The sequence below is a fragment of the Dama dama genome, chromosome 13, assembly GCF_033118175.1.
Source record: "Dama dama isolate Ldn47 chromosome 13, ASM3311817v1, whole genome shotgun sequence".
In the NCBI taxonomy this organism is placed as follows: domain Eukaryota; kingdom Metazoa; phylum Chordata; class Mammalia; order Artiodactyla; family Cervidae; genus Dama; species Dama dama.
Window position 1 is genome coordinate 27,906,368 of NC_083693.1, and position 24,901 is coordinate 27,931,268.

General features: G+C 54.7%; 1 protein-coding gene across 5 annotated transcripts in view; it reads right to left on the reverse strand.

Annotated features, from left to right (window-relative positions):
* Positions 1-4,046, reverse strand: part of NTRK3 (neurotrophic receptor tyrosine kinase 3) — a 409,774-nt gene extending 405,728 nt beyond the window's left edge. For 2 of the 5 annotated variants that reach the window (XM_061158655.1, XM_061158656.1), the window contains exons 1-2: positions 4,010-4,044; positions 1,456-1,718 (exon numbers count right to left, since the gene is read on the reverse strand). In XM_061158655.1, coding sequence (XP_061014638.1) covers positions 1,456-1,703 — 248 coding nt within the window. In that variant the 5' untranslated portion in view covers positions 1,704-1,718; positions 4,010-4,044. Of the gene's footprint in view, positions 1-1,455; positions 1,719-3,255; positions 3,359-4,009 lie in introns of those variants that run through there. The other 3 variants (XM_061158653.1, XM_061158654.1, XM_061158657.1) reach the window with 3 other exon arrangements.
* Positions 4,047-24,901: the final 20,855 nt, after the last annotated feature.

The window sequence follows — 24,901 nt, forward strand, 5'->3', positions numbered from 1 at the left end:
GCACACTTCCCTCAAACTGTTAGCTGCAAGAATGCGTTTGGAGTCTCCATTAACCCAAGAGGGCTGGTGGGCTTGGGAGTGAGCAGGACCACAATTCCTCCCGGTTTTATAGCCCCATCGCGCTGGGGGCCAAGGCACAGGGAGGTCTGATGCTTAGGAGAACAGTTCCCCAGCCGAATCCGCCCAAATGCCTTCCTCAGACGCCAGCCGGCACTTCAGTGTCAACCCTTCTCAGCATCCCACCCACTTTGCGGGTCTCCAAGGAATGGGAGCCTTGTGGGGGGGCGGGGGTGGAGATAGGCGAGAGTTATCTCCTGAACCCTCCCTATGCCATCCACACCCTTCTCTGGATGGTAGGATTGGGGGGTGGGGGTCACCTGGCTGAGGTCAGTGGAAGAGAATCTGGACAGGCTCCCGCTCTCCGCCCGATGTCTGACCCCCACCCCTACCAAAGAAAAATGCCACCCCCCCCCAAAAAAAAAGAGCAGGCCATCATAGGTCTCACTCAGATGGGGCAGAACCAAGCAATGCCAATCGGAGTTCGATTTTTCGAATAAACGATCACAGAAGAAGCCCCATCTCCCAAACACACAAGCCTTCCCTCCTCCCTTCAGCAGCCTGACTCGGAATTACTGGAACAGTTATCAAAGCTCAAAGAGGAACGGGATCTGTAGGCGCCGAGATGCAGATGAGGGTGGGAATCAGGGGGTGGGGGGTGGCTGTCTCGGAAATGCCCAAAACGGGGTGGGAGAGGGCGGGCGAGAGGGAAGAGGAAGGGGTAGGCGTCCATGGCTGCCTCGACAGGTCCAAAGTCTCCCAGCGAGCAGCCAGCTTCCAACTTGTTTACTTGACGGCGTGTTTTGAGGTTTCCAAACTGAAAGAGTCAAACCTCTCGGCTGGATCGAGAGCAGTCCCTATCTGTCACCTTTCCTCCCGGCTAAGCGCTGCCGCCGCCGCCACTGTCGCTGCCCGGCGCCGTTGCCAGGGAATCGAACCTCGTCTACTTTATTCCACTTGAGCGTGGCCAAACTGTTGCTATTTAGTGGGGGGCCAAGAACCCCATTCACACCCTCGAAACGAGCCGCAGCGGGTGGGGGGCGAGGGCGGGAGCTGGGTCCCGCGTGCCCCGGCCGCTGGGGTCCTCTCGGGGGAGAGGCACACTCACGCGCGCGCGCGCGCGCACACACACACACACATACACACACACACACACACACACACACACACGCATCGCCGGATCACGCCTCGCCAAGGCCGAAGTCACCTGGAATACGCAGCCCGGGAGCATCTCCCGAGCCAGAGCGAGCCTGACGCGCGCCCGGCGGGCGGCGGGCAGCGGGCAGCGGCGAGCTGGGGCGGGCGGAGGGCCGGCTCCCGGCTGCGGGCCGGCGGGCGAGAGGGAGACGCGGAGCGAGGGGAGAGGCGGCGGGGCTGGGGAGCGGCCGCCTGACTTACATGGAAGTGATATTCCTTGAGATGTCCGTGATGTTGATGCTGGCGTTCCCATTGCTGTTCCCTGAATCCTGCCCTTCCAGGAGCGGGAAGAGGTTCCCATCGTCCGGCCGCCGGCAATTGATCTCAGTCTTGCTGCAGACACAATTTGCAGGGCAAGCCAACACGGAGCCCACATAGTCCAGCCAGACGCTTCCCAGCAAGAAAATCCGCCAGAAACTACACTTGGCTGGGCAAAGAGAGACATCCATCTCCGATCGCTGCTTCTAAAAAAGAGGAGGAGGAGAGGAGAGGGGGTGGGGTGGGGGGAGTGGGGAGAGCTGGGGGGGGGGGGGGGGGGAAGGAAACAAAGACGGCGAGGGAGGGGGGAAGGGGGAGGGGGCCTCTGCCTTTGAAACGCCGTGCGATCAGATGCAAAATCCTTCAGCGTCTGAAACCATCGCGGCCGCCGCCGCCGCCGCCGCTGGGTGGGAGCCGCGGGGAGCGCCTAGTGGCGCGGTCTGCCTGGCATGGTGGCCGGCTCGGCGCTCGCCGGCTCGCCGGGTCCGGGGGCTCGGGAAGCGAGCCGACTGACTGCTCTCCGACTCCGAGACTTTGCAGGGTGGCAACAGACGGTGGGGAGGCAAAAAAGAAAAAAAAAAAAAAAAAGGCAAAAGGAAAATATGGTGCGAAAGTCACCAAGTCCCACCTACTGGGCAGAATTAAAACGGACACACCTGCAAAATACACACACTCACACACACTCACACATCCACACACCCGGCGCCGGGAGGAGGAGAAGATGCAGTCGGAGCCGCAGCAGCCGCCGCGAATGGCTCGCCGCGCGCCTGCAGAAATGCACAAGTGCTCCGAGCCTTACGAAACGCACGGGTTATCGGAGCGTCTTCCTCGGCCCCCTCCCTCTCTCCCCCTCCCTCTCTCCCACTCCCTCCTCCTCTCCCCTCCCTCCTCGCGGCCTCCTCCACCCCCCGCCCCCCGCCCCGGCTGGGAGCGGCAAGAGAGCGGAATCTCCCCCCCTCCCTCCCTCTCCCACTCCCCTCCCAACACCCCGCTCCCTCTCCCCGCCCGTCCTCTCCCCTCCTCCCCACCCACCCACCCACCCACTCGCCGGCTCGCGGCGCTCGCCCGCACCGCCACCCGCAGCCGCACGACCGCCCGCTCCACGCCTAGCGGCCCGGCGCCCGCTCGCCGCAGCCCAGGGGAAAGCCAGACGGAAGGGAAAAAGTTGCAGTTGGGATTGCGAGGGTCTGGACTGGGGAGGGGGACTTGGCGAGCTGGCGGCGCGACGCGGAAAGGCGCTCTCCTTTCCACTTTTTGGCCCTCGCGCTGCCCGGTTTTGCTGCAATCCGGACAGCGAAAGGAAGTAAAATGAGCGCGGCCGAGGTGACTGGAGAGCGCTCCCGAGCCCGGCTGGGGTCGGGGAGGGGCACAGGCTCGGAGACGGCGATCGGGAGTGCGAGGGCGCACAGGAACCCCAGAGAGGCGCCCGGGGCCGGGGACCCGCGCCTGAACGCGCGGTCCTCGGTCTACGCGACACTCGTTTCCGTAATCTAGACCCGGGAGCTAGGATCAGCTGGGAGGGGACTGCGGGACACGGCTGGGTAGGTGCCCCCGCGCCCCCTGCGCCTTCTTGGCGGTGGGTTTTGCGTCCTTGGGCAGACAGGGAGCCAGGAAAGAAGGAACTAGCGCCGAAAGGGCTGCCCTGGAGATCCGAGGTGGCTCGGGGCGAACCGTGCGTGCGAGAAAAACCGCCGGGGAAATTGAGATGCAAGGGGCATTTTTTGGCAAGCACCAGGCCAGTACCGTCAGAGGCCGGCTTCTCGGGGTTCGGCGATCGGGTGCGCTGCGCTGGCTGCCGGGCGAGGGGGTGGGCGAGCTGCTTTCTCCGGATTCGGGGGCACAGGACCTCCCCCCCTTCCCTCCCACACAAGCACCCCTTCCTGGTAGGGGAGCAAAGCAGGTGCAGCCTGCCACACGAGCTCGGTCCCCCGCGGGAGAGGAGGCGAGCCCCCGTTCTTCGCCTTGGTAGAGATTTTTCCTTTTTAATCAAACGTCAGAATGCCAAGTGTGAGATGTTTGCTGAGACAGCCGGAGCATTCGCGGTGGGAAAGGAGAAGAAAGGGTTAGGGAAGTCCGAGCCGGCAGACACACTACAGCATTCACGCGCAGAAGAAAGCGGCGCTCTCCTCGCCGACTTGGAGGAGGGCAGGCGAGGAAGCGAACACGCTGAATTCAGCTGCATCCAGCATCTGAAAGGATTCTCCCCCGCCCCCCTGTGGATTCCGATGCAGGTCATGCAACTTGCGGGCAAGATGGAGGGATGGGGGAGATGCGGGTGCCACCGGCCCGCCCCGGGCGCAGTCTCAGGCTGGCTGGGAGCCTGAGAGTGGCTCTGTCGCTGTGAGTAAACTTGGAAGCAAAAAAAAAAAAAAAAAAGAACGAAAGAAAGAAAAGAACGCTTCTATAAAAGGCAATTCTTCCCGACTCCCTCTTACATTCCACCTTCCCTTGGCCTCGGTGAGACTTTTACCCCCTGTTGCCAGTGTGGCCTCCTTACCAGACTGGCATTTTGCCCTCCCGCCAGCAGGAGGGGACAGAGAGTGGAGACCTCCGTAGACTCTCAAACCAGTTCCTACTGGACCAAGGCCGTCTCTGATAGCCTCCAGTGCCAGTCTGTGATGAGCTCTGGAATTTCTGCTTGAGAATCAGGGAAACTGAGGTGTACTCAAAGCTGTCCCTTGGCCTTTTTTCAGGCGGTAGCAGAGAAACAGGGAGAACTTTTCTCAGACCAGATCTAGGGAAAGTCCCATAAGCAGGGTATGCCATGTGGATTTGGCCCTGGCCTGGAACTAAGACAGTTGTATCTTAAAGGTGCCCTGCACACTTTTATTGAGAAAGAAATTATTTCTAACACTTCCAGCAGAGAAGGGGCGGTGTCCAAAAGTCAGAACAAATTTAAAACACTTGTAAAAACCTCTTTGGAGATGGTACAAGGGCAGCTGTGGAGCAAGGGGCCCTGATGAGACAAGAAGCCTTTCATCCTGCCAATGTGATGGGATTAAGATGAGGCGTTATGTTTATGCTGGAGCTCCAGGCTTCAGCAGGAAGTGGCAACTTAGAAGGAGGAAGGCCCTTTTAAAAGCTGACATGATGGGCCAGGAGTGGAGAGAGCAGAGTTCTACTTGGGAACTCAGGGAAATCACTTATGTATGGCCTCTAGACCTCAGCTTTCATATCTGTAAGAATGACTAGATTGGTCCACGCTGCCCAAAGTGTGATCCTTTGACTAGCAGCATCCGCATCACCTGGAAGCTTGGTAGAAATGCAATATCTGAGATACCACCCCAGACTGAGTAAACCAGAATATCCATTTTAACACGCTCCCCAGGTGAGTCATAAACGTATTACAGTGTGAGAGGCACTGAGATGACTCCCAAAGTCCCTTCCCGCTTGGATAGTCTCTGCTTCTACATGGATCTGGGTGGAACGGACTTTCGAGAAAAAAAAAAAGGAGCAGGGCGTTACAGTGGTGTGGCTTCTCAGAATATTATTCAGTTAGGGTGACAAAAACTGGGTGTTTCAGATGTAAGGGTCTTGTCAAAAAACAGACCTGTGAAGTTTCACTACAAGTGCAAGGGAGAATATTCTCATCCTTCATTCGTTCTTAATCTCCGAGGACAGCCAGATCTCGAAGAGGGGGCAGGAGAAATTGTCCAGCGCAGATACCCTGCTCTTGGCCAGCTGGGGTACAGAGCATCTGGGGTGTCTTGTCTGCTTGGTGAGAATGTCCTGGTTGACAAGGAAGAGTGGCCATCACATGACCATGATTCCTAGCCTCTGGGTCCTAGAGATATCATGACCTGCCAATCAGGGGATAATCCCTCCCATCTCTTGCAGCTAGCATCTTAGAAAGGAGGAGACTTACCAGTGGATGCCATGCTGATCAACAAGAGGCAGGGGTGGGCAGAGTTTTTTGAACAGTAAATAAACCTTCAGAAACCTTTTAATACTGAGCAGACACCCTCTGGTACCAGGGGCGGGGAGAAGACAGGAACATTCCTAAGATCTGGATGTGGTCCCCTACGGGTCAGGCCAGAGTGAGGGGCTGCCTTCCAGAGCACAGTGATCCAACCTTCCAGACATCTAGAGAAACTGAACATGTCGCATCCCAAAGGGCATATACCAGCTGTGTGAGCACCTGAGATTTTTCCCTTGATTATGTGTTTATAAGGTGTCCCCAAAGCCAAATTTTCTGCCACGGAGAAAAGGAGGGAGGCGAGTGGACAATCAAGAGACATACAGACAAAATGCTGCCGGGGGAATCATCACCCCCTGCCCCAGTGCCACCCCTTCTGGGCCGCTGCTCACAAGTCTGCCCCCTCTCCAGACCAGCCATCTCCCCTTTCCCAGTGAACACCCACCTCCAAGTCAGCCACCACATTACTGGGATGCAAGCCAGACCCCAGACATTTCGGATTTACCCAGCATGCCCCTCTCCTAAGATGTCAGCTTCAATCCAAGAACTGTGCTGCAGAGCTTTCTAGTTTGAACAGAAATGGGACCCACCGCCGTAACTCTGGGCCAGGAAGGGAACTGTGGTTCTGGGTGGTGACTGGGTGGGGAAGGGGGAAGCCCAGGAGGAAACAAAGCGAAAGCTAGATCCCCAGAGAATTTGCTGTTCCAAAGAGTTACTGGAGCTGGCAGGCTTGGAGTTGGGTCAAAGAAAGTCCTGTTTCCTGGGTGGCCTACACACAAGATGCGAGATGAAAAGGCATGGTTGGAGGCTGAGAAGATGTAATGGTATCCAGAAGGCTCAGCGCCAAGGAGGGAATTTCAACCATACATGGAGAGTGAAAGCCCACCCACGGGGCCTCCCTGGGGGTCCAGTGGCTGAGACTCCACGGTCCCGATGCAGCGAGCCCCGGTTCGATCCCTGGTGAGGGAACTAGATTCCACATGCCACAACTAAAGATCCCATGTGTTGTAACTAAGACTTGGCACAGCCAAATAAATAAACAATTTTTTTTAAAGCCCACCCATGAGGAGGGATGGTCAAGTGCCAAGGTGGTATAAAGGAGCAGGAAAATCCAACCACAGGAGGTCACAGCTCAGGACCCTGACTGAAGGCCCAAGATCGTGGGCACAGGTCCACCAAGCCCTGGAGCCACCTGCCAGGGTCAGAGCCTCTCACTCCTGTCCATTAAAGAAGATTCCCTGGGAACTTCCCTGGTGGTCCAGTAGCTGAGACTCCATGCTCTGAATGCAGGGAGCCCAGGTTCAATCCCTGGTTGGGGAACTAGATCCTATATGCCACAACTAAGACCCAGTGCAGTCAAATAAATAAATGAATTTTTTTTTTTTTTTGGTTACAAAAAGAAGATTCCCTGAAGGATACCTAGTTTCTCCTCTCCAGCCCTGGTTGGAGTGTCTGGAAGGGCTTTAGGGATCAGTGATGCTCCCCAGCTGACTGTCCACTTATTCTACTTATCCCGAATGATAGATTCATAGAGTCTCTGGACTTCCCTGGTGGCTCAGTGGTACAGAATCCACCTGCGATGCAGAAGACATGGGTTCGATCCCTGGGTGGGGAAGATCCCCTGGAAAAGAAAATGGCAACCCACTCCAGTATTCTTGCCTGAAGAATTCCATGGACAGAGGAGCCAGCCTGGCAGGCCACAGACCATGGGGTTGCAAAAGAGTCAGATATGACTTAGCCACTAAACAACAACACCACTAAACAACAGCTCACAAGGTTATTGTGAGATCATGCAGTAAAGCTCTTTGAGCAGTACCTGACACACAATTAGTACTTGGTGAGTGTTAACTTCATTTTTCCACTTTTGAGTTTCCCAGGGGGCTTTGCTGCCCTGTCCAGGAAGCCCCCGCACCGGTTGTCCACTCTCAGCCAAAAACACTGCCTCCATAAAGCTCACCCTGCACGTGTGCGAGACTCCAGCAAGTTCCTGAATTGTGTTGGGCTGAGGGGCTCAGCCATTGCTCATGGATGCTTCTAGCCAGATGCCTAGACCCCAGAGTCATGAATGGTGAGGGTCTGAGTCCCAGGTCCCTGCAGAAAAAGGCGTGGGCCAAGCTGAGGTGTGTCTCCTTTGAGAAAGAACCATTTGATCCTCCCTGGTTCCCTTGCCAGCTTGCTGCTCCTGCAGGAGTGGGTCAGGGTGGGAGAGTGGTTGCTGGCTTGGGTCTGCCCTTAGCGGGGTGACCCATGCTCACCACGGGCTGGGCGCGGCTGGGAACTCAGTGTGGCCTAGGTCCAGGCACATGGAAGCTCCCGGGGCAGGGCCACTGTGCACCCTTCAGAGGGCAGAGTCAAGAGCAGACAGAATGATTCAAGAATAAAATCAAGGTGTCAGGGATCAGCAAGCATCTAGGGAGCCAGACAGGTGAGCTCCTGAAAAGTGATCGAAAGAGGCTTCAGGCAGCATCACTGGCAGGGAGGACCACCCACCCGCACACCCAGGACACACCCACACACCCGCTCTTCATCATAGACACCGCCCTCATGTGCCTTCCCAGATAAGCTCTCCACAGTAACTTACATCACACCCCATTCTGCACAATACCCATCCATTTATCTATTTACCGACCAGAGGGCAGCCAGGGGCCATGACCTTCGCTTGGCAAAGGGGCAAGCTGAAATTGAAAAGGTGGGGCAGAGATCTATCTGGCGCCTTTCTGATTCTCAAGAGAGTTTTCTTCCTGTTATCAGCTTTTAAAATGTAAGTCCCTTGAAGACAAGAACCTTGCCTGCTTTATTTTCTGACTTGCCTGCCCCTGAAACGATACTGAACATGTAATAGATGCTCTGTGCATATTTATTAAACAAGCCCCTGAACAGTCAGGGCTTCCCAGCTGGTGCTAGTGGTAAAGAACCCACCTGTCCATGCAGGAGATATGAAATGTGGGTTCGATCCCTGGATTGGAAAGATCCCCTGGAGGAGGGCATGGCAACCCACTCCAGTATCCTGGATACCATATCCAGTGTCCAGTATCTCCCACTCCAGTTTGGAGAATCCCATGGACAGAGGAGCCTGGTGGGCAACAGTCCATGGGGTCGCAAAGAGTCAGACACAACTGAAGCAACTTAGCGTGCATGCACGCAGGGCACTTTCAAACCAGTCACCACTTTGTAAATGAGGGTTCCGTGTCTGTTTCCCCAGGACCATTAGCGCTGAGAAAACCAGAATCTACCTCCAGGCCAGCTCAGGAGTGGACACCACACATTCGGGGGTGATTTAATTAACCATTTTGCTTCCCCAAACCCCATGTGTGTCCTCAAGAGAACTTTGGGGTGACCACCTCCTCCACACCCGGAGTTACACTCGTGGCGACAGACTTGTCTCCAGTGGGACAAATAGCAGAAAGACAAGCAGCTCCTGCTCTCAACTCTGAAGTCAGGAGAAGGTTGGCAAGAGCGGCTTCCAGGGCAATGCCAGCCATCCTGGGCCCTAGCCAGGCCCAGCAGCCCCATTGCTGTCAGTTCCATGCTGCAGAAAGCCAAACCCTCCTCCCCAGTTCCAGGGCCCCACTCCATCCCATTGTCCTCCTGAGCCAAGCCAGCCCACTCCTGTTTGGTGCCTGGGCTGCTGCTATGCCTTCAACACCTCCCACGGTGCCCTTCCCTCCACCTGCTTCTCACCAAAGCAGCCTATGTCACACCTTCCCCTGCCCTGGCTCAGGCTCACAGAACGGCGGCTTTCAGACCCAGCTCTGCACTAATTTGTTCATTTAGTATCAAAAGCCTATTGGGCTGTGTCCCCTTGGGCATGTTACTTAACTTCTCTGATCCTCCACATCCTCCTCCGCAACATGGGGGCCCAAGGATCCCAAGGATCAAATCAAATGTTATACGTGAAAACACCTCATGATCACTGTTGTCATCGTTCAGTCACTCAGTCGTGTCCGACTCTTTGAGACCCCATGGACTGCAACATACCAGGCTTCCCTGTCCTTCACCGTCTCCTGGAGCTTGCTCAGACTCATGTCCATTGAGTCGGTGATGCCATCCAACCATCTCATCCTCTTTGTCCCCCTCTTCTCCTGCCTTCAATATTTCCCAGCATCAGGGTCTTTTCCAATGAGTTGGCTCTTAGTATCAGGTGGCCAAAGTATTGGAGCTTCAGCTTCAGCATCAGTCCTTCCAGTGAATATTGAGGGTTGATTTCCTTTGGGATTGACTGGTTTGATCTCCCTGAACACCATGCAAATGACAGACATGGGTTCCTACTAAGTAGGCAGTAGACCCCAGGACCTTTGCATACTCTATCAGTATTTCATACCCAACCTGCCTGCAATTACCAACCAGATGATCTCAGAGAGGTAAATGCAAGGCAACAGCCTCCATCCACACCACATATCACATTCCCTCTTCAAAGGGGGCAACTAAAGCTTGAGCATCAGCCCCAGGCAAATGTTGTTCAGACCTCGGCTCCAGCACCTGCTAGCGGGAGACCTGGGCATATTATGTCACCTTGCTGAGCCTCGTGCTCTTCACCTAAAAAATGTGCTCTTGGACATTGTTCATGGATATTTCCCCCAAGACCTATTTTCGGGAATGCAGTCATAAAATGTGCTGAAGGCACGTAGCCTGGGGGCTAGGCGTACAGTAGCTGTCCTTTCGCTTCTTTTTCTTTTTATTCTTCCTCGGGCCGGGGGGTGGGGGGGGGGGGGGGCGGTGTGGTCCAACATTCACCAGATGGTTCAGGCCTCATATTAGGGTGCTCACAAATTCTGCCCTGCCTGCTAGCTAGGAACCATCTGGGCTTCTATTTCTTTAAGCCGCACAGATGTCCAGCACCTCAGAGGGCTGAAGAAGTGACTCCCCGAAGTCCTCAGGCCCAGAGAAGAAGGATCCCAGCACACCTGGGGTTCCAAGCAAGAAACCGCCAACCTGGCTCCGACGTCCTCTGGTGCTGACAGTGACTGGGAACAGCGCGTGTGCATCCACTTCAGTGGGTATCAAGAGAAAGTAGAAAACCAAAAAAAAAAAAAAGAGTCTTATCTGCTGAGACACCAGTGTGGGACTTTGGGGGGAGCGTTATGTTGGGGGGGGGGGTGCTGGGGAGCCATGCCTCCTGTTGGAACTAAGAGACAGCTCCCTCCCACGGGCTTTCTGCCTCGTCCTCCACCCCCTGCCCAGCCCACAGCACCAGCTGCACTGCCTGGGAACCGGAGAAAGAAAAGCCCAGCCCGGGGAGTTCCGGGATGGGGGTGGGACACGCAGTGAAGGTGACGGTGGGGGGAAGGTGCAGGGAGCCCTGATGAGCTCTGGCCAGAGCCTGGGTATAACCCCCAGAGCTATGGGGTGGAGTGTGGTGTTGGGGAGAGGGTCTCAGAGACCTGCTGGAGCCAAGGTATAACCCCCAGAGCTATGGGGTGGAGTGTGGTGTTGGGGAGAGGGTCTCAGAGACCTGCTGGAGCCAAGGTATAACCCCCAGAGCTATGGGGTGGAGTGTGGTGTTGGGGAGAGGGTCTCAGAGACCTGCTGGAGCCAAGGTATAACCCCCAGAGCTATGGGGTGGAGTGTGGTGTTGGGGAGAGGGTCTCAGAGACCTGCTGGAGCCAAGGTATAACCCCCAGAGCTATGGGGTGGAGTGTGGTGTTGGGGAGAGGGTCTCAGAGACCTGCTGGAGCCAAGGTATAACCCCCAGAGCTATGGGGTGGAGTGTGGTGTTGGGGAGAGGGTCTCAGAGACCTGCTGGAGCCAAGGTATAACCCCCAGAGCTATGGGGTGAGGTGCGGTGTAGGGGAGAGGGTCGCAGAAACCTGGCCAGGAGGCACATCTGGGAGACACCATGAGTTCATCCAACTGGTAGAAGCTGGATGAACCTCTAAAGCGGGGGAACCTCTGGTCTTCCCCTTGGGTGCCCTCTTCCTGGTATCAAGTTCTAGAACTATCCTCAGGACTCCAAGAAAAAGTGTCCTGGAGCACAGCCCTCTGAGTAGACAGCTGTGACCTCTTCCCAGTGTGCCTGCGGCTGTGATTGGCTGAGGGCTTCCCTGGTAACTAAGATGGTAAAGAATCTGCCTGCCATGCAGGAGACCCAGGTTCAACCTTCAGGTCAGGAAGATCCCCTGGAGAAGGGAGTGGCTACCCAGTCCAGCATTCTTGCTTGGAGAATTCCTTAGACAGAAGAGTCCATGGGGTGGCAAAGAGTTGGACATGACTAACTTTCACTTTGGATGCCCTCTTCCTGGTGTCGAGTTCTAGAACCATCCTCAGGACTCCAAGAAAGAGTGCCCCGGAGCCCAGCTTTGTAGATGGTAGGCCATGACCCCTTCCCAGTGTGTCTGAGGCTGTGGTTCCTTAGCACAGGGGCAGCTCCCCCCTCCACTGGCCCAAGGCTGGGCAGCCTTCCCCAGAACGCTGGTCTGAAGGATCCAGCCCCTTTCTGCAGAGTTAATGATTGTGCTAGGCTCTGTGTCCCAATGTGTTGAGATGTAGTAGGTCCAGATGTAACTTCACCCTGGACCACAGCAGGCCACTTCCTACGATCCTGGGATTCTGGGGATGAAGATGAGCAAAATGATGCTGCCCATGAAGATGGTGACAGCTGCAACCACAGTACATTGGCTTCTGTGTGTAACATTTTTCTATGCCTTTGCAGACACAATCTCATCGAATCCTCACAGACCTCATTTTACAGATGAGGAAACTGAACCAGAGAGGTTACATCCCTTGTCCAGAGTCACTCAGCTGGTATGTGGTATGAATTCAGTTTGGTTTATGTTTTAAAATTTATCTATTTGGCTGCTCCAGGTCTTAGTTGTGACACATGGGGTCTTTAGTTGCTGCGTGCAAACTCTTAGTTGCAGCATGTGGGATCTAGTTCACTGACCAGGGATGGAACCCAGGTCCCCTGCATTGGGAGTGTGGAGTCTTTTAGTCTCTGGACCACCAGGGAAGTCTCTGAGCCCAGTTTAAAACTCTAAACACATACCCACTGCATCAAACTACCTCTGACATTAAACTGGTCCTTAGTGAGGTGGTAAGGAGAGACGAGGCTGCCCCTCTGCAAGGCAGAGGAGCCATCTGCCATTTGGCACCCTGACAGCCCTCTCCTATCATTTGTCTCCCCCTAGTAATGAGGAAAAGGAGAAGGGGGCGGCAGAAGACGAGGTGGTTGGATAGCATCACCGACTCAATGGACATGAAGCTGAGCAAACTCCAGGAGACAGTGAAGGACAGGGAGACCTGGTGTGTTGCAGTCCATGGACGGGGTCGCAAAGAGTAGGACATGACTTGGCGACTGAAAAGTAGCAGGGATGGGACGGAGGGAGGGGAGACTCTGGGCTGGGTCAGGGCTCAGGCGGGCTTAGCCGGGGGATGATCAGTCTGCATCCCACCTTGCAGGTGAGTTCACCTATTACGCAGCTAACCCCTTCCCGGGAGGAGATGGCTGTCCCAGCTTCCTCCTGGCGAAGGGTACGAATTCTAGAGGTGGACCCTTGGCACAGCGGCCTCATTGAATGTCCTACCCAAATGTCTGTAATAAACAAATCAATAATTAAGAGAGGATGCACATTAGCCTTTGAACAAGTTCCAGGGAGAGTTTATTTTTGATCTTCCACGAGGTGAGCAAGTGTGTGCTCGAAGCCTGGGGGCGGCTGTGAGCAGCAGCAGTGTGGGGGGGAGCCGGGAGAGGGGGGCAGGAGTGGACGCACAGCCTGAGGCCTGAGCAGCCAGCCCCTGGGGGCACCTGTGGGCCCCCGGCTGTGCAGGTGAGCTCGGGGGGAGCCGTGTGGCGGGTGGGCGAGCATTTAGACTGTGCTGGGCGTGCACATATGTGTGCAGCAGGGAGGAAGGCGGGGGCCGAGGGTGGGTGGGTGCTAAAGGCAGTTGCTGGGTGGGGGGCAAATGAGGCTGCTTAATCAGGGGTGTCCGGGGGAATCTTCACCCCCTTGTGCCAGATGGGGTTAGATGCCGAGCTTTTAAATCTGCTAGCTCTCAGAGAAGAAGATAGCGGCATAGAACATTTTAAGTATCAACCCTCCTTCCTGACTCCCACTTTTCTCTCTCCCGTCACTCTCTGCTGCCTGAGGAAGCCGGTTCACTTTCCCTTCAACTTCTAAGTCTGCCGGAAGTTTCCATTCCTGGGACTCTTGGGAGAAGAAAGAAAATATTCAGTCGTCTTCTGTAAGGTCAGTTTATCATGAACCCCACCTCCTTCTGCACACATACCCAAAATAATAACCATAATGATAAATTAGACACTCTCACCAGAGAACGCTAACATCTGAAACAAAACCTTACATTAACCAGCCTGGTGTTTCTCCAACCAGAGCCTGCAAGCCCAGAGGAAGATGATCCCACCACCATGGGGGACGATGGGAAAGGAGGAGGCGGGAGACGGGCTGTGGCAGGCCTGAAACTTACTTTAAAAACCTGAGTGTGTCATTCTACTGCATAATACGTGTGTGCATGTGTGTGTGAGCGTGTCAACTGATGTTTTTAAATCTCTCCATGGAGTAAAATGAGTGATCCTGGAAGGTATGTGTTATGTGTAGTGCTCTTATGTCCTCAAAGACCTCTGGGGTTTTAACACAAAACTATCGGTGGAAACTTACCACTTTCAGAAGCACATAGCCCAAGCCTCTCCTCTCCCATCCTGTCATTTTATAGGCAGAAAAATTAGGCCCAAGATAACTAAGTTATGTCCCTAAGGCCACACAGCTAGTTAGGACCATAGCCAAAAGCTTCTATTCTAAGGCCTCTAGCCTGCCATTCAAACAAAGAAGCAAACAACAACAAAAACCAGATTCCAGCTACAGCTCTCAGAACCTCATGTGCCAAATACAGCTGGCCCCTCCCAGACCACATACCCCTCTCCCCAAATGGAAAGCTACCTTTTTAGCACAACAGCATTTTATGACAGATTTTTATGACATCATCTCTCTAAGCAGGTTTTTCCAAGAAACACAAAATTCTCCAACACCACCGCACCCAGGCCTTACAACAATCTCCCAGAGTTTTGTGGAGTACAGCAATTTTTTGGTTTATTGGCTTCCTGTTTATCCAGTGGGGCTTCCCAGTGGTGCAGTGGTACAGAATCCTCCTGCCAAAGTGGGAGATGAAGAAGATGTGGGTTCGATGCCTGGATCGGGAAGATCCCCTGGAGGAGGAAACGGCAAACCACACCAGTATTCTTGCCTGTGAAATCCCATGAACAGAGCAGCCTGGTGGGCTACAGTCCATGGGGTAGCAAAGAGTCAGACATGATTGAGCATATTCAAATACACTGAGTTATTAATCCAGCCTCCTCTCCAAAATGAATTCACAGGTAAATACGATGATCGTATAGATGCGGGTAATGTGGGAACATGACTTTCTCAAGGTCACAGGATAGATTTGGGGCAGTGACTTGGACAGGATCTCAAGCACAGTTTAAAGGAGGTCAGGTTTTACCCACTTGGCCTCGAAAATGGTTGTTATCAGCTTCAGTGCAGAGGTAGCCGCCTGCACTAGCCTGAGCTGTGAGAGTCAGGTTGGGCTGGGCTGGGCTGGGCTGGGCAGGGGCTGGGGGTGGATAGCCAAAGACTCTGAGTACCTCCTGCTAAGCTCGGGAGCACAGGCTTGAAAATCTTCTAAAAATACCAAGCACGTTTCATGCAGGGGGGCTGATTCAGCTGACCTTTCCTAAGGATGGCCAATTTGCTGACTCCGTACGGGGGCCAGTGAGCAGAAAGGCCACCTGTTTCTCTCCAGCTGACTCTTGGGCTGCAGTGGGGCATGATGGGAATATCCTTTCATTCCCAGCATCCCTCACTTCAGATCAGCAGTCTCCAACCTTTTTGGCATCAGGAACCAGTTTCGTGGAAGGCAGTTTTTCCACAGACTCAGGGGCAGGGGGGGATGGTTTCAGGATGATTCAAGGTCATTTACATTTCGTATGCACCTTATTTCCAATCTCTTGCTGCCACTGATCTGACAGGAGGCACCGGTCCGGGGCCCAGAGGTTGGGGACCCCTGCCTCAGACGGACTACGGAGAATGTGAAAAAGAACCCTGGACTATCCCAAGACTTGACCGAGAGCAAGCCGCAGGCCAGGCAAGTTAGTGGGAATGTCAGATTTGGTCTCTATTCTCACACAACTTGGGGTCTGCCTGCCCAGCCAAGGAAGAGGGCAGACTGTCACCTGTGATATGCTGCAGAGAGCAGGGGATGAGAAGAAGAGGTTAATTCTGCATGTGGGGATCCATTCTTTCCATTGTTTTCATTCATTTATCTGCTCGCTGGGCATGGGTCTGTGTACTGAGATCCTCTGCAGCTGCTTCGGGAATAAGATGCTGATCACCAAGTATGGTACTTGCCTGGTCTTGCTTTCCGTATCTGTAAAATGGACAGGTTGAAACTGGAGGGTTCCACAAACCCCTCCCAGCTGGGACAGCGAGCTAGCTGGGTCCTGGCTGAAGTCCAGGGCACTCCTGCCAAGTCCTGAGGTTCTGTGGTGTCCTTCTTTATCTTGGCTGACTCTCGCAGAGCTGGCCTTGCTTCCGGCCTCCTCCCAGCCCCTAGAAGGAAAAGCAGAAGGGTCCCCTGCCTTTGTTGGGCTCTCTCTCCCCAAGGCTCCCGGTAGAAGACCCCGCCTCTCCCATTTCTGTCTGAGACCATCCCTGGCAAGCTGAGGGGTCTCCGCTTTGCAGCATGGCATCCTGGGGCATGCTGGGAAAGACTGAAGGCAGGAGGAGAAGGGGACGACAGAGGATGAGAAGGTTGGATGGCATCACTGACTCGATGGACACGAGTTTGAGAAAGCTCCGGGAGTTGGTGATGGACAGGGAAGCCAGGCGTGCTGCAGTCCATGGGGTCGCAAAGAGTCAGACATGACTGAGCGACTGAACTAAACTGATTCTGGGGAGAAGGTTCTAGTCTCCACCCGTCTGCAGCTCCTGGTTTCTGATCCAGGACTAATGTGGGCCAGACAGGAGGGCATGTGTGGGAGTCACAGCTGGTTGGCCCTCACATGGCTCTGGGGCCCCCTTGGGCCTGGCTCTGGCCTGAACTGACCCCCCCACCCAGCCCTGGACCATGGTCCTCCCTGGCTGGCCCTCCTCAGACAGGCCTCGAGCCCCGCTACGACAGGATGCTGTCAACCCCGGAACGGAGATGAACACTGACGTCCCCTGACTTATGCCTGTGTTATCCTGTGTGAGAGGCAACTGAAAAAGCCATCAGCAACTTGGCAGGCCCAGGAAGGAGCCCCACACCCCACTGGCCCTGCAGCCAGAGGGACCCACCCCCTGAAGGGCCAAGAACCAGCCTGAACTGGGAGAGACAGGAGGAGAGGGTGTCCCACCAAGGCCAGCAGCGCAGGCACCAGCAGACTCCCAACCACATAGGGACCTCGCTCTGGTTGGCCTCGCTCCACAGGTGAAGAAGCAGACGCTTGGAGAGGCTGACACGGAAGTCACATGGTGAGGACGGGCACAAGCTGGGGTCGCTCTGACCTCAAGGCCCTGCCTAAGTGACTAGGGACGAGGGATCCAGTGGGCAGAGGATGGGGGCAGAGGGAGGTCCCTGCTGTCAGGATAAGGGGGAGGAAGTGAGGCTGAGGACCGAGCAGGGGGAGGGGATGCCAGCAGGGAGAGGCGTGGGGGGTGAAAGGCAGGAGCAGAGGAGGTGAGGGGTGGAGCTCAGAATTCCTGTCCACTCCAGGGCAGACCCTCTGCTGGGTGCCTCTAGAGGCATGGATCCCATCTGCATTGGATGCAAAGAGAGAACAAGCAACTCCAGCTCCCTGGGAGTGAACACAGCCCAGGGGGCCAGCACTTCCCTAGTGACGACAGACCAAGGCCTCCGGCTGCTACCTGCTACGTGGTAGGGTGGGGGTGGAGGCGAGATTGGGGAGGAAGCTGAGCCAACTCCTTATTAAAACGCAAAGCTCTCAAGGGGCAGAAGTGGCAGGGTGGCGGACCTTTTGTCAAAAGAATGCTTACTCTCCAGCTCTCTCCTGAATTAAAACCTTTCGTGGACCTACAGGACTCTGGTCCAGGCTCCATCCCTCAGCAACCAGCTTTCCAGGATTCAGCCTTCCTCTCTTCTCAGCCTTCTGGTCACCAGACTGCCCCAGTCCCCAAGCCCAGCTCACTCCCTGCCTCATCCTCCCTACTCTCACTCACCCCTGCCTCTTGGCTCCTGGGGCCCGTTGGCCGCAGAATCTTGCCCTGCTTTCAAAGCCCCGGACATCCACCCTCCTTGACACGCCTCCCCAAGTTCCCCTACTAACCTCTCCACCCCCCTGGATGTTGAGAGGGTGCTGGCTCAACATCTGTTGTGACCTCTCCTATTCTGAGGCGGCCAGACATATTTCTGCCTCCTTCCAGGACTCTAGGTGCCTCGAAGCCAGACCTATTGTATTTGCACAGAGCCTGGAGTCTGCGTCAATCTAATATGCATTGAATTAAACTAGAACATTAAACCAGAAAATAACAAGTCCTCTTCTTTCCCTCCCCCATCTTCCATCCCAACAGAATCGTCCTTGGGGTCCCAGGGACCAAACTAGCAAACTGGGCAGTGTGGTCTTTGGACAAAGTTTGAAGTTGAAGGCAGATGGGGGCCGAGCGCCCAATCCAACTCCGTGGGAGATTAGCATCTGTTTTTACGGAGGGGGCCTCAGCGACGTGGGGTCTCTTGGGTGTTGAGAGACGGGCTTCCCCTTCCTGCAGGACCTTGGGACAAACTGAAAGGAAGTAAGAGGATCTGAGAACAGAGCCAGCGACCACAATGACTTCCTGGCTCCAAGGATAGTCGGGTACTGAGCTCAAAGTCAACTTTGTCCATCCCGGAAGATTGAGTGATGGCCAGAAGCCAGCCCGGACACCTAGGGGCCACACAGTCACCAATGTTTACAGGGCGACAAAGCTGTGCTGTCCTCCTGCAAGGTCGGCCTGAGCGGGCCACTCCTCGTGGCTCCCCAGCAGTGGACACCGCAAGGCACTGGTTCCCAGGATGGAAGGACCAGAGGGGGAGACTCAGGCCCATTTCCACATGCATTAGACATTCCAGGGTGCAATGAATGGCTGGCAAATGAGAAAGGGAGGGTGAGCCCATAGCACAAGAGGTGCTGCCCTGGGTCCCTCAGCTGTGCGGGGATTTAAGCAACTCCGAGGGCAGAAGGGAGCACTGGTCCTCAATGTCACCCCTGAGCTGTCCTTTGGAGGACCATTCGAAACTTCTCAGGTTTTGGCACTGAAAATCCTGCATCCCAGGAGCCCTCCTTCCAGGAGACTAGGCAGGTACCCGGGTCACACTGACTCTAGGGCAGGACACAAGAGTCTCTGGGCAGGGCCCTCATCTGGGAAGTATGGCAGGTGGAGAAGGTGGCTCCTAAGGATGGTCAGTGTAGAGGGGACCTGCCACCACCCATGCTGAGGCTCAGAGAGGTCGCCTTGACCAAGATCCCTGACTTGACTAGGATCACCAAGCTAGAATTTGAACCCCAGTTCCTTGCTGGGAAGAGGGCAAGGGTGAGCAACAGAAAGCTTCGTATCTGAGCTGTCCCTCTGGGACCCAGGAGGACGGAAGCTCTGCTGATGGCCCTTGTCCTCATCCCAAGACTCAAGGGAATTCATCACAATTAGCAACTCCAGGCCTAGCAAATAGCTGGGGTGCAGCCACAGGACCAGTGGGAGACACGGAACTGTGAGACCACTGACCTTTACAGCTGCTTCAGGTCATGGCCAAGTGGCCCCAAGGCAGACCCTGGCATGGAGGGGCTTCCTCAGTCTCTGTGGCCCAGAGGGAAATTCAGGGCTTCAAACTCAACCCCACCCTGGGCTGGCAAACCTCCAGAGAACTCTGCCGCTTCTCCAGTCACGTCTGCTCAGCAGTCATCACAAGTGTGTAGACTGGCTCATCTGCAGCCTCGTGGCTCCCAGGCCTGGTTCCCCCACAATAAAGAGCTCGGGCTCCTTCACTGGTTTCCCTAGTTTTGACTCTGTCCTGCTTGTTCCCCTCTGGGTCTGTTTCAGCGCGTCGCATCTTTTAAAAGGCAGCGCTGGCTCTTTGTGGGGACGTACAGCAACAGAGATCGGAAAGTAACAAAGGGAGGAGGAACAGAGCTGAGGGTTTCAATAGTAGCTGCCATGAAACGGATCACATAGGACGTTTCCTAGAACTGAACGGGAACATCCCAAGGGTGGCTGACCAGAGCAGATCAGAGCTCCAATCTTCACTCCGAGCATTCATTCCTGCTGCACTTCCATCCCACAGCTGTCTCAGCTCAATTGTTCTTGTTCACTTGCTCAGTCGTGTTCGACTCTTGGCAGCCCCATGAACCACAGCATGCCTGGCTTCCCTGTCCTTCACCATCTCTCAGAGTTTGCTCAAACTCATGTCCATTGAGTCAGTGATGCCATCCAACCGTCTCATCCTCTGTTGCCCCCTTCTCCTCCTGCCCTCAATTTTTCCCAACATCAGGGTCGTTTCTAATGAGTTGGCTCTTCGCATCAGGTGGCCAAAGTTATTGGAGTTTCAACATCAGTCCTTCCAATGATCAGTTAGAAGCACCAAAGCCTTTTCTTGCTGCACCTCAGAAGCCTTGCCTCCTGCATCCAGTTGGCTTTAGGAGGAGAACTTGACTTTTACCTTTGTTATTTCACACCTCATTGCTCCATCCTTCTGTTCTTGTCTTTGCAGATCCAGAAAAATCACCTACCCCTCCCCCAGTTCGTGTTGGCTACAAGTCCATCTGGCTTATTTTATCCAAGTCTCAGGATTGGATCAAATGCCAGCTGGTGTTGAAACCCTCACCTCTGTTGATTCTCCCTTTGTTACTTTCTGATCTCTGTTGCTCTACGTCCCCACAAAGAGCCGGCACTGCCTTTTTAAAGATGTGATGCACTGAAACAGACCCGGAGGGGAACAAGCAGGACAGAGTCAAAACTCAGGAAACCAGTGAAGGAGCCCGAGCTCTTCAAGTGGAGAGAAGCAGGCCTGGGAGCCACGAGTCCATGGAATTCTCCAGGCAAGAATACTGGAGTGAATTGTCATGCCCTTCTCCAGGGGATCTTCCCAACACAGGGCTCAAACCCATGTCTCTTATGTCTCTTGCACTGGCAGGCAGGTTCTTTACCACTGGCACAACTGGGGAGCTAGGACCAAAGTCCCAGAGCCCCAGTGCCCAGGCTTCCTGTTGTTCCTCCTCCCGAGGACATGGGGAGGTTTCTTTGTAGACACAAGGAGGTTTCTTTGCTTGGAGAGATGTATGTCAGATGAAGGGAAATAAAGCATATTCCACAGACGTCTCAAGTCCTGAGGTAGGCATTGGCTTCCAAGGACCTTCAAGGCCCATCCTTCCCACTGTTTCTCCACTGGGCTATGGCTAAAACCCCCAGGCAAAGGGACCACCCCAGTTCTAAAGACCTCCAAGGGGGAAGGGTAGTACAGCCTCCGTGCAGCCATCGACTCACTCCCTCCATCATGCACCCAGTTCTGAGCAAGTGCTGAGCGCAGGGGCCTGGGAAGGTTCTGTAGAAATGCAGAATGATTAGAAATGACCCCCAGGAGTTTGGGATACACGTGTACACATTGTCATACTTAAAAGGGATAACCAATAAGCGCCTACTGTATAACACGGGGAACCCTGCTCAATGTTATGTGACAGCCTGGATGGGAAGGGAGTTTGGGGGAGAATGCATACATGCATATGTGTGGCTGAGTCCCTTTGCTGTCCCCGTGAAACTATCACAACATTGTTTATCGACTATGAAAGTGAAAACGTTAAGTCACTCAGTCATATCCAGCTCTTTGTGATCCACTGGACTGTAGCCTGCCAGGCTCCTCTGTCCATGGAGATTCTCCAGGCAAGAATATTGGAGTGGGTAGCCATTCCCTTCTCTGGAGGATATTCTCGATCCAGGGATCAAATTCAGGTCTCCTGCACTGCAGGTAGATTCTTTACCGTCTGAGCCACCCTATACTCCAATTAAAAAAAAAAAAGTTTTTTAAAAAGGAAATGATCCCAGAAGCTGCAGAAGCTGGCAGTAAGGGAACCGTGGAAACAACTCATTTTTGCCCTGTGTAAAGTGCCCCAGTGGAGTGAAGTCAAGCTTGCTCTGAGCTCCTAGAGGAGAGAAACCGCTCCCACTTAGAGGAGGTGATATTTGAGCAAGGGTAGTGGCAAAGTCCTGTATCCCAGTTGTTATAAGCCCTTTGGGGAGGAAAAGGTAAGGTAGGTGTTTTCAACTCATTTCCAAGTCCTAGAGGGGAGACCAGCCTGTAAGGGCCACTGGGTTGGGTGAAGAAGAGCAATTGCATTCTCCCAGCCTGTGCTGGATGAACCCTGAAGCCTGGGGTGTCTGGCATCCCACTAAAAAGGGCTGCTGGGCAGGCAGGCCCCTCTTCCTGCAAGCCAGGGCTGCGGTTTGAGCCAACGCTGCAGCAGGGCCTCGGCTGGCATCTAGCACCACCTACTGGCCACACAGGGAAAACCTCCTGAAGTCACTTCGGGCCTGGCGGTCACACCCCTTCTCATCCTAGCACTCCCCACCCTTATCCTCCATCCCAAGGGCAGAAGGCAAACTTCCAAGGTGATACGGATTCTCTGAAGGAAACAAAAGGCCATGGGGGCAGCCGGAGCAGCCAGACCCCAGGACAGCAGTCTGTGTTAAGGAGAGGGAAGGGAATGAGATGGAGGACAGAACTGGAGAGGAGCCGGGAAAGGGGACACAAGGGAGAGATGGAGAGTGAGCGGGGTTAGAACCAGACTGGAAAGTGCTGGAAGATTTACACGGAGTCTTCCTGGGGCAGGAAGGACTGAGCTCTCTTGGGGATTCTGATGTCCTGGGAAGGGGTCACGTGGCAGCCACTGCAGGCCAAGTGCCAAAAGGTGCCCTCAGGCTGGACAATGCCACTTTTCTCCCAGATGCTCTGGGTGGCTCCTCCCAGCCTCCAACGTCAAGGGGGCCTGCGCCTGCCTTGCCCGAGCTGCTCTCTGGAGTCAGGAAGCATCCTGCTTGGAGGCCAGCTCCACTCTTGTGAGTTGGGAGATGGCAATGAAAATCAGAAAGAGAAAAGAGACAAAGGGAGAAGGAACAGGGATGGAGGTTTCCACGTGATCTGATATTAAGTGAATCACATAAAAAATTTCCTGTGTGTGTGTGCATGCTCAGCTGCTTCAGTCGAGTCTGACTCCTTGCAACCCTTTGGACTGTAGCCACCAGGCTCCTCCGTCCATGGGATTTCTCAGGCAAGAATACTGGAGTGGGTTGCCATTTTCTTCTCCAGAGGATCTTTCCGATCCAGGGATCCAACCCACGTCTCCTGTGTCTCCTGCATTGCAGGAGGGTTCTTTACCCACTGAGCCACCGGGGAAGCCCCCAGAACCTGTGTGATGAGCTCAATAAATACTGGCTAGGAAGAAAGGACAGAGAGGACCCTGCCCACTTTGTCCCCGAGCCCCCTTGGAGCCCCTTGCTGCGAGTTCTCAGGCAGGGGTCGAAACCACCCCCAGCCAGCTCCCAGCTTCCGGTGGGTGAGGGGAGGATGCGGGGGCCAGGCCTGTTCTCGCAGGGAAGACTGCTCCTGGGTGGGTGCTGACTGCACACCCCACCCACAGGGAAAGGCACTCAGCAAGCAAATGGAAAAAGCCAGCACACCTATCCGCTGCATTCATTACTCAGACTTTCCCACAGCCCGGTGCCCGCTATGCGGATGTGTGAGAAGCAACAGCGGAGGCCAGTTTTGCCTTCTCTGCCTGAGGTGTGGACAGCAAACCCAGTGCAGGGGTCCAAAGGTGGATCGGAGCCAGTTTCTGGACCCCTGGTTCTCCCAAGGCCCAGGTGATGTGGGTGGCAGAGTTCAGAGATGAGCTGGGCTTCCCGAGGACTTGGGTCGGGTTAGCCTTCTTAATCAACTCTCTGTGTAAAACCCCCCTGGAGGGCGGGTTAACATTGGCCCCAAATGGCGGGGCTCCAGCCCCAGAGCTTCTGATCAGGAGGTCTGGGGTGAGGCCCGAGGTTCTGCATTTCTAGCCAGTTCCTAGGTTTGCAGTGACGACTGCTGCTCTGCGTGCATGCATGCGTGCTCAGTTGATTCCGACTCTATGAGATCCCGTGGGCTGCAGCCTGCCAGACTCCTCTGTCCATGGGATTTCTCAGGCAAGAATACTGGAGCGGGTTGCCATTTCCTCCTCCAGGGGAATCATCCCGACCCATGTATCGAACCTGTGTCTCCTGCATTGGCAGGCAGATTCCTTACCACTGAGCTACATGGGAAGCTGCTGCTCTGAGGTTACATTAAGTTGAAATCTCAGTCAATTAAAACTTAACTGACTACAATTTAAAAATACAGTTGCTCAGTCCCCCTGGCCACATTTCACAGTTCCATTGCCACAGGTGGCTAGTGGCTACCATATTGGACTGGGAAGATACAGAACATTTCCATTGCAGGAGGAAGTTCTATTGGACAGTGCAGGCCCCCCAAAGACCCTTCAGCAGGATCAGGGTGTGCTGTGAAATGCCCCAGCTTCCCACTGGCCATGATGGAGGCACCACCGCCATGCAGAGGAGGGACATTTTTTGAAGCCAGCTTGGGGATTGGATGGAGGTGAGGCACAAGCTAAGATCTGAAGAAGGCTGAGCAGGGAACCAGGCCTCTGGGATTGCCATTCAACTGAGGTCCACTGGCCCACGGACCCGCAGACATCTCTGACTCTCCAGACATGAGCAAGTGGCTGGGTTTTATCGTGTGCGGCAGGAGCAGTTGGGAAGGACGGAGTCTGTGGTGGGCGAAGAGCCTGGATAATGGGATGACGACTCCGAGGAGAAGCACACATCTGAGCTCTGAACAGATGGCCCAGTAAAAGGGGTTAAGGAGAGAGATCACTGCGAGGCGTCTTGTCACTCGTGTTTGAGCGGAGACCCAGGAAAAACAGACTTTTGGTGGGTCTGAAACAGCAAGTTCCGTGGAACAGCAGCACGCGTGCCCACCCAGCCCCACAGCCACTCCCCAGAGGAGGGGAGGGTGCTCCAGAGGTTCTGCCCCGTCTCTATGTGTCTCTGTTACACAGAAAATCAGCACCGTTCTTGAACACAAAGGACTTGACTTGGGGGACAAGAGCTTCCCTGGCTGCACCCCTGAGTGCACCCAGACTTCTAGGGGCTTGGAGCTCTCTTCCAGATGTCCTGATCTTGATCTAACGTCTTTGCTTCCTTTTCTGCCCCTTCTGTAGAGGTCCTGCCAAGAAGACCACCCTCTGCCAGCCAGTCCAAGACACAAAGGTCCTTGGCAATGTGTGCGTGCATGCTAAATCACTTCAGTTGTGTTTGCCTCTGTGACCCCAGGGACTGTAGCCTGCCAGGCTCCTCTGTCAATGGGACTCTCCAGGCAAGAATACTAAAGTGGGTTGCCATGCCCTCCTCCTGGGGATCTTCCCCATCCAGGGTTTGATCCCACATCTCTTATGTCTCCTGCACTGGTAGGCAGGTTCTT